Source organism: Hordeum vulgare, chromosome 3H, assembly GCF_904849725.1.
Source record: "Hordeum vulgare subsp. vulgare chromosome 3H, MorexV3_pseudomolecules_assembly, whole genome shotgun sequence".
NCBI classification, from domain to species: domain Eukaryota; kingdom Viridiplantae; phylum Streptophyta; class Magnoliopsida; order Poales; family Poaceae; genus Hordeum; species Hordeum vulgare.
Genome location: NC_058520.1, coordinates 529,790,332 through 529,800,234, shown reverse-complemented (window position 1 = coordinate 529,800,234; position 9,903 = coordinate 529,790,332). Strand labels below are relative to the sequence as shown.

The window sequence follows — 9,903 nt, the reverse complement described above, 5'->3', positions numbered from 1 at the left end:
CACTGCCACCAAGCTGTGAGAGCTTCGTGATGAACTATAACATATCAAGGATAGATACAATGATCCTTGAGCGATTCGCGATGTTTGACACTGCGAAAGTAGAAATCAAGAAGGAGCATCAATAGTTGATGGTTAGTAAAACCACTAAGTTTCGATAAAGGCAAGGGCTAGAAGGGATACTTCGTGAAACGGCAAAGGAGTTGCTGCACTAATGAAGAGACCCCAGATTAAACCCAAGCCCGGGACTAAGTGCTTCTGTTATGAGGGGAACGGTCACTAAGGCGGAGCAACTCTAGATACTTGGTAGATAAGAAGGCTGGCAAAAGTCGAAAGAAGTATATTTGATATACATGATGTTGATGTATACTTTACTAGTACTCCTAGTAGCACGAGGGTATTGGATACCGGTTTGGTTGCTAAGTGATTAGTAACACGAAATGAAAGCTACGGCATAAACGGAGACTAGCTAAAGGCGAGGTGACGATACGTGTTGGAAGTGTTTCCAAGGTTGATATGATCAAACGTCGCACACTCCCTCTACCACCGGGATTGGTGTTAAACCTAAATAATTGTTATTTGGTGCTTGCGTTAAGCATGAACATGATTGGATCATGTTTATTGCAATACGATTATTCATTTAAAGAGAATAATGGTTACTATATTTGCTTGAGTAATCACCTTCAATGGTTTATTGAATCTCGATCGTAGTGTTACACATGTTCATGATATTGGTGCCAAAAGATACGAGGTAATGATGATAGTACCACTTACTTGTGGCACTGCCGCTTGAGTCATGTTGGTATAAATTGCATGAAGAGGCTCCATGCTGATGGATCTTTATACTCACTTGATTTTGAATCACTAGTGACATGCAAATCATACCACATGAGCAAGCCCTTGTTTTCATTGAGATGAAACAAGATAGTAACTTGTTGGAAGTGATACATTTTGATGTATGCAGTCCAATGGGTGCTGAGGCACACAGTGGATATCATTATGTTCTTACTTCAATGACGATTTGAGAAGATACAAGAGTATTTACTTAATGAATCACAAGTTTGAAATATTGAAAAGTTCAATTCTGTTTCGGAGTGAAGTTCGTCGTAACAAGAGGATAAATTGTCTACGATATGATCATAGAAATGAATATCTGAGTTACGAGTTTTGGTACGCAGTTAAGACAATGTGGAAATTGTTTCGCAGTTCATGCCACCTGGAACATCATAGTGTGATAATGTGTCTGAACGTCATAGCCACGCACTATTTGGTATGGTGCATGCTATGATGTCTCTTATCGAATTACCACTATCGTTTATCGGTTATGCATTAGAGACAACCGCATTCACTTTAAATAGGGCACCGCGTATTTCCGTTGAGATGACACAGTATAGACTGAGGTTTAGAGAAATCTAAACTGTCGTTTCTTGAAAGTTTGGGGCTTCGACACTTGTGTGAAAAAGTTTCAGTCGAATAAGCTCAAACCCAAAGCGGATAAATGCATCTTCATAGGATATCCAAAACAATTGGGTACATCTCCTATCTCAGATCCGAAAGCAAAGTGTTTGTTTCTAGAAACGGATCCTTTCTCGAGGAAAGGTTTCTCTCGAAAGAATTGAGTGGGAGGGTGGTAGAACTTGATGAGGTTATTGAACCATCACTTCAACCAGTGTTTAGCAGGGCGCAGGAAGTTGTTCTTGTGGCGCCTACACCAATTGAAGTGAAAGCTGATGATGGTGATCATCGAGCATCGGATCAAGTTACTACAAGCCTCGTAGGTTGACAAGGTCGCGTACTACTGCAGAGTGGTACGGTAACCCTGTCTTGGAGGTCATGTTGTTGAGCAACAATGAACCTACGAGTTATGGAGAAAGCAATGGTGGGCCCGGATTCCGACAAATGGCTGGAAGCCATGAAATCCGAGAAAGGATCCATGTATGAAAACAAAGTGTAGACTTTGGAAGAACTACTTGATGGTCATAGGACTATTGAGTAAAGATGGATCTTTAAAAGGAAGACAGACGATGATGGTGATAAGTCACTATTAAGAAAAGCTCGACTTGTCGCAAAGATGTTTCCGACAAGATCAAATAGTTGACTATGATGAGACTTTCTCACTCGTAGCGATGCTGAAAGTCTGTTAGAATTATGTTAGTAGTTGCTGCATTATTTATGAAATATTGCACATAGGATGTCAAAACATTGTTTCCTCGACGGTTTCCTTGAGCAAACATTGTATGTGATACAACCAGGAGGTTTTGTCGATGCTAAAGATACTAGCAAGTATGCAAGCTCCAGCGATCCTTCAATGGACTGGTGCAAGCATCTCGGAGTTGGAATATACACTTTGATGAGATGATCAAAGATTTTGGGTTTGTACAAGGTTTATGAGAAACTTGTATTTCCAAAGAAGTGAGTGGGAGCACTATAGAATTTCTGATAAGTATATGTGGTTGACATATTGTGGATCACAAGTAATGTAGAATTTCTATAAAGCATACAAGGTTGTTTGAAATTAGTTTTTCAAAGGAATACCTGGATTGCGCTACTTGAACGTTGAGCATCAAAGATCTATGGAGATAGATCGAAAGCGCTTAATAGAAGTTTCAACAAGATGCATGCCTTGACAAGTTTTTGAAGGAGTTCAAAATAGATCAGCAAAGAAGGAGTTCTTGGTTGCGTTGTGAGGTGTGAATTTGAGTAAGACTCAAAACCCGACCCCGACAGAATAAAGAGAATAGACGAAGGTCGTCTTCTATGCCTTGGCTGTAGAATCTGAAGTATGCCATGTTGGGTACCGCACCTGATGTGTGCCTTGACTCAAAGTCTGTTGAGAGGTACAGAGAGTGATCCATGATTGAATCACTAGCAGCGGTCAAAATTTATCCTTAGTAACTGATGGACTAAGGAATTTTTCTCGATTATGGAGGTGGTTAAAGAGTTCGTCGTAAAGGGTTACGTCGATGCAAGTTTTGACACTAATCCGAATAACTATGAGTAGTGAAACGGATTCGTATAGTAGAGTAGATATTTGGAGTATTTCCGAATAGCACATAGTAGCAGCATCTATAAGATGACATAAAGATTTGTAAAGAACACACGGATCTGAAAGTTTCAGAACCGTTGACTAAAACCTCTCTCACGAGCAAGACGTGATTAGACCCCGTAACTATATGGGTGTTGGATTCGTTGGAATCACATGGTGATGTGAACTAGATTATTGACTCTAGTGCAAGTGAAATAAATGTTGGAAATATTCCCTAGAGGCAATAATAAATTAGTTATTATTATATTTCTTTGTTCATGATAATCGTTTATTATCCATGCTATAATTGTATTGATTGGAAACACAGTGCATCTGTGGATACATAGACAAAACACTGTCCCTAGTAAGCCTCTAGTTGACTAGCTCGTTGATCAAAGATGGTCAAGGTTTCCTGACCATACTCAAGTGTTGTCACTTGATAACGGGATCACATCATTAGGAGAATCATGTGATGGACTAGACCCAAACTAATAGACGTAGCATGTTGATCGTGTCATTTTGTAGCTACTGTTTTCTGCGTGTCAAGTATTTGTTCCTATGACCATGAGATCATATAACTCACTGACACCGGAGGAATGCTTTGTGTGTATCAAATGTCGCAACGTAACTGGGTGACTATAAAGATGCTCTACAGGTATCTCCGAAGGTGTTCGTTGAGTTAGTATGGATCCGCAAACGAATATTGATATATAGGATGACTTCATTTGGTTACCGGAAGGTTTTCGGGCATTACCGGTAATGTACCGAGAATGACGAATGGGTTCCGGATCTTCACCGGGAGGGGGGACCACCCACCCGGGAGGGCCCAAGGACCTTGGGGGTGGCGCACCAAGTAGGTGGGTCAGCCCAAGGCTGTCTTGCGCAAGAGAGAAAGAAAAACCAAAAGAAGAGAAAGAAAAAAAAGGAAAGGTGGGAAAGAAGAGAAGGACTCCACCTTCCAATCCTAGTTGGACTAGGATTGGAGGAGGACTCCTCCTCCCCTTGGTGACGCAGCCCTTGGGGCTCCTTGAGCCTCAAGGCAAGCCTCCCCTCCCCTCCTCCTATATATATGGAGCTATTAGGGCTGATTTGAGACAACTTTTGCCACGGCAGCCCGACCACATACCTCCACGGTTTTTCCTCTAGATCGCGTTTCTGCGGAGCTCGGGCGGAGCCCTGCTGAGATTAGATCACCACCAACCTCCGGAGCGCCGTCACGCTGCCGAAGAACTCATCTACCTCTCCGTCTCTCTTGCTGGATCAAGAAGGCCGGGATCATCGTCGAGCGGATCGTGGGACGGATCGCGGGACGGATCACGGGACGGTTCGTGGTACGGTTCGCGGGGCGGATCGTGGGATGGATCGCGGGACGGTTCGTGGGACGGTTCGCGGGGCGGATCGAGGGACGTGAGGACGTTCCACTACATCAACCGCGTTTCTTAACGCTTCTGCTGTGCGATCTACAAGGGTACGTAGATCGGAAATCCCCTCTCGTAGATGGACATCACCATGATAGGTCTTCGTGCGCGTAGGAAATTTTTTGTTTTCCATGCACGTTCCCCAACAATAAAAAACAAGCAGAAACTAGGAACTCGCACTCGACACCGAGTTAGTAGATTAGTTTCTAAAAATGATATAAATAACATATAAAGCATACAAAATCGATGATATAATAACGTGAAACAATAAAAACATTATAAATATGTTAGAGACATATCACTCAGCGGCGGTGGGGCCATTCACTCCTTCAACTCGGGCATGGGCAACGTTGGTCGTTTCTTTCGACGTGAGCCGTGCACTCACGTGGGTGCGCACACCGGTGAGGGTGGCCGTTTTTTGGAGAGGCATGGCGAGGTGGTGCACGGAGGCATCTCGTGGATGCATGTGGTTTCCAGCGGCGCATATCTGGTACTTGGTGGGCCGTGCTGGGGTGTAGGGTTACGTCGGTTTGTTTAGCGTGAAAGTGGTTGAGGTAGTCGGCTTTTTCCCGACATGTCCGAGGGATTATCTTGGTTTGTTTGTTGCTGTGAAGTCGGAGACATGATTTATTTGACGATGCATCGTTCCTCCCGCGGTGTCAGCCATGCATTGTTTTCCTTGGGTCTTCTCGCTAGAGTTGGAGTTGCGCTGTCCTCGTCACGGATGGTTGAGTTCTAACATGTATCTTCATTTATGCATGCATGACCTCTACAATGCGGTTTTGCTGGACGAATGTATACGGTGAAGTTGGATTCGCTTGCTTGGATACAGAAATAGCGATGGCAGGAGTTGGTGATGACACATGCTTGCTATCTCGTCGAGGCTCTTTTAAAACATGTGTGTGGAGTAATCCTACATCTACAAAGACTTACTTAAAAATTTTACGTACAAACTGATGTATAGGATTATGATTGATAATTAAGGGATGAGGGGCCCCACCCTCACTCAAAATCAGGGAGGGAGAGAAGAATTAGTTTGGAAGTTTAAGTAAACATTTGTAAGTTTTTGTAGGTCTAGCATTATTGTTCCGTGTGTGCTTCTTGGCATTGTGACGATTTTCTCCTCATTTTGCGTTAATTAACTTAATAATTTTCTTTTGTTTAATTAATATGTAGGACAAATCTTTTGCCTTCAATTTAAAAAAGGAAAAATACTGCGACAGCCAATGTACTCCCGATCTGTCCACCAAATAGTGCAGAGGTTGTGTGTGTCGCACGCTGAGGCGGGCATCTACTAAGCTCTACTGAAGCAGATCACCGAAACGGAGGGAGTTGACGACAGTCTCCCATTCCCAGTCGAAGTTGCCATCGAGAAACTCCTCGACAGGAGAAGCACCAAGCTCCACTTCCACCTCCGACGAGTAGGACGAGGAGGACGACGGCGACAACCATCGCCGCGACGTGTCGCCGGGCGCCGCATGGGCGCTGTGCTCGGCCGAGAGCGGTAGCAGCAGAGGAGAGTTCCTGTTCCAGTCGTCGGCACCGACGATTCCACGAGCGATTGAGCCGGTGTCAACGACGGTAGGAGGCGCTGGCGCCGCCCGTTGCTGCTGGCACGCGTCGCCGAGGCCGGCTCCGCAGGTGTGCTCGCCGTAGTAGGCGATAATAAACGCCGCGGGATCCTCTTGCGACCGCTGCACCCGCCGAGTCGCGGCACAGCCCTCGCCACTGGACGAGCAGCGGTAGTAGAGCCTGCATGCAAATTAGCATGAGCCTCTGCTCTGATGTGATCGGTCAGCTGTGGATTAGGGGCATTTCACGTACTACCTCGGGTGGTTGCTTCCGTTGATGTCCTTTTGCCCGTACTTCCTCCACGCGAACCCGTCCGCCGTCGTGCCGGCATGGACCTCCCTGTGCGCCTCCGCGCCACGCACCCTGCGAGAAATCGACGGCAAATCTGTCAGTCAAACAAACACTCGTGATCGTGCAAAGGGTGGAGGAATTCTCTCGTTCGAACTTCTGCACCTTCTTTTGGACGGCATCGCGGCCGCGGGACCTGGACGGCGGGATGTAGCGCCGGGGTCCATAGCCTTCCTCTTTTTATCGGCGGCGACCGCGGTCACCGCGGCGATCACCCTGTCGCAGCAGCGGATGATCTCCGCGGCGAGCGCTTGGTGCTCTGCTTGCACCGGCGGGGACGCCGCCCGGAGCAGCTCCCCGAGGTGCGCCGCGGACTGCTGCCCCATCGTCATCAGCTCCAGCACCACGGCGGTCGGGGTGCCGAGCGCCATGGCGAGAGTCTCTGCTCTGCTAGCTCGATCGAACTTGGCACTATGGCGAGAGTCTCTGCTCTGCTAGCTCGATCGAACTTGGCACTATGGCGAGAGTCTCTGCTCTGCTAGCTCGATCGAACTTGGCACTAGAATTGGACAGTACGTGGACCAACTTCTTTTCTGCTTTTCGGTGTCGAGCTTGTGAGTGCGAATGGGTCGGCGGGTCGTGCCGGATCGTCGGCAATTTATACCAGAAACCTAAGACAAGGGAACCAACGGGGAAGCTGCATGGAAGGCGGCCGAAACCGCGCCAAGCACCCTACGCGACATATAAGGGCATTCCAATGTTGTATCATCATCGTTGGTAAAATTGCCATATAAATGATTTTGATGACATGGCGTATAATAAAAGAAAAGAGAGAATGAAATTGTATGAACTTGAAGCAACGTTTCACGCACAAGCTCCGAGGTAAGCATGGTTATTTCTTCCATGTTTAGTGGACCCGCTTAATTATTTTACATACGATTAACATACACTCCATTGAAGAGCTTGTATGATGTGTTTTTGGTTGTTGAGGTAGACATTTATACCAACGGTTGAACATACAGATTGTTGAAGATGCTCTAAGAGGATCTCGAACAGCCGCGCTACCCGCGGCGCGTTAAAAAAACAGCCCGCTACTCGTTGTTTGTCTGTTTTAGCGCGACGGTCAGCGTTGGTTCCAGCAGACACGTTAAAATGCAGCGCCCACGCGTAGCTACAGCAGACGCGTTAAAATGCAGCGCGTATGAGCAGTCGACGCTTGCCATATGTTGCATTTTTGACACATTTTAAACACAAAATGAATTTCAAACATCAAAATAAAGACATGACATAATTTAAAACACACAAACAAGTTTTTGATGACATAAAAAGTTTACGCCAACAAGATCATCCAACCAAGTTCATGCCCACATAAAAAGTTCACACCAACGAATGGCACATCAAGAATCAAGCCTCGTCCTCGTCCTCATCTTCATCTTCATCTTCATCTTCCTCTTCCTCCGATTCATCATCCGAAGCAGATTCTTCCTCCTCCTCTTCATTGTCGCGCGTGGTGTTGGCAAGATCTTCAACAACATCATGCGAAGGTGTTGACACACTGGAAGACATGCCGCCCATGGCGCCCGAAGGTGCTCCCATGCCTCTCATGAGAGACGCAAAACTCATGCCTTTTTACCTTTGGTGCATTTCCTCGAGCACCTTTTATGCGTCGGCCGCCGGTTCAACAAGTGAGCTCGCCGGCGCTTCGGTAGCCGCCGCGGCCGTCACATGCCCTGCAAGTTTCTTCCTCGATGGCTTGGACGAGCCGGAGCCGTCCGCCGCCTTGTTCTTCTTCACGAAAACCTTGCCCTTCTTCGGCCGCGCCGCATTTGGAAGCTTCAAGAAGGGGCACGTGGCCTCACGGCGGGCGCCGACGCGAGGCCACACGCCGCCGAGGTCATCCGTGGCGCCATAAAAACACCGCGTGCGACGCCGGTGCTTGGAGGAGCGCCCGCGGAGGCGAAGCCAAAGCTTCCCGCGCTAGGGTTTGTGGCGGCGGCGGCGGCCGCAGAGGGGTCGCAGGTGTAGGAAGGGGTGGGAGGGGTGCCGACGGGGGCGTCCATCGGGTCAGTTCGTCGGCGGCGATGCGCGGCGGGGCGAAGGTGACACAGTGGGGAGAGTGCGACGCGAGCGCTCGAGTGTGCAGCGCGCGGAAGCGGACGCACCAAATAAGCAGCGCGCTATGGCGATTCGGACAGCGTGTTGTACTCTATATGCCGCGCGCAGCGTTTATCGCGCGTCCGCTGGAGCACCTTTTGCTATTGCGCACGCGCTAAAACGACGAATTTTACAACGCGACGCTGTTTTAGCGTGGCTGTTGGAGATGCTGCAAAGACAACATATTTTTCCTAACCGATTGCCCGCACAAAGTATATATGATCCATCCATCCATCTTAGATGTCAAATCGACATGCGGCTCGTTCCATGCATGCATGTCAAATCAATATGCCCTATGTTTAAATATTGGATACCAGGTACAGAATGCCGGACTACTCCACCATACTAATATTTGGGAGACAAATTTATATCTCGTCGTAACTTCTAAATGAATTGTGCAAATTTGAATTCGTTTATGTATTTCACGGCTAGCTCTACGAAAAAAGTCCAATATCGATATATTTCTAACAAAGTTTCATACACTTTTCACCAAACTTCAGACAAGCTGTCTATAAAGTTCCTCGGTTTCAAATACATTTTCTATAAAAGTTCTTTAATATCTTTAATAAAGTGCAGACCCGCTATTGAGAAAAGTTTTTCATCTCTTGATCCTGCTTATTTAGCACTTTGCGGTGAAAACAAAAATTCTTCACTATTCCCTGCAAAAAGTTTCTTACGGAAAACACTGCTAATCTTCTAAAACTACATATTTCAATTGCAGTTAACAAAAGTTTGTTTAAAAATTATCCATGGCTGATCTGGTTCTAAAGATCTTAGTACTAGGAGTTGAAATGTATATAATGTTTTAATAACAAATTTTAATTTTAAAGATATCAATCATCTAAACTATCAAAAAACAACTAAAAGTAATGAAGTTTGAAGAAAGAGGAAAGATAACATAGGTATGCATGTGTTACTATATATACATGCATGTGCCAGCCGGTTAATTAGCAGGAAAAGAAAGAAAGAGGGGTCATACACATGCAAAAGGGTCCGAACTTATATGCTGTGATAGACGCTGGGGCGCGCAACAAGTAAGGAATAGTCATATTCGGCTTCAAATCCATTCTGGCTGGGAACCCAACTGCCAAACCCTTTCATTCCCTTTGGGAAACGCCTGCAGCCGGAGCGCCAGTCGAATCGTTCGTCGGGTCGCTCACGGCCCGCGCGGCTGTTTGGTCAGGCATGCAACATTATTTTGCTCAGATTTACTACAACCACGTCTAAATTTGCTACAAGTGTTTTTTATTTTGCTATAATTTGTTCATTAAAAAAGTTGTATCCATGTTTGATTGCAACTCGAGTTCGTTGAATTTTTTTTCTACACCACCGTTTGGTTTTTGATACAACCGTGTTAATTTTTGCTATAACCGGTATTATTTTTTGCTGCAACCGTTTACTAAAAAAGTTGCATACACGTTCATCAGAGTTGTAATCCGAGTTCACCGG

The 9,903-nt window shown here is 46.2% G+C and overlaps 1 protein-coding gene across 1 annotated transcript; it reads right to left on the bottom strand.

The window, feature by feature from the left end:
* Positions 1-5,669: 5,669 nt before the first annotated feature.
* On the bottom strand, positions 5,670-6,911 carry LOC123440426 (transcription factor WRKY19-like). Its single transcript, XM_045116992.1, has 3 exons — positions 6,466-6,911; positions 6,268-6,375; positions 5,670-6,192 (listed from the first exon to the last, which is right to left on the bottom strand). Exons 1-3 carry the CDS (start codon positions 6,729-6,731, stop codon positions 5,742-5,744), a joined length of 825 nt encoding a protein of 274 aa, XP_044972927.1. The 5' UTR covers positions 6,732-6,911; the 3' UTR covers positions 5,670-5,741.
* Between the last annotated feature and the right edge of the window lie 2,992 nt (positions 6,912-9,903).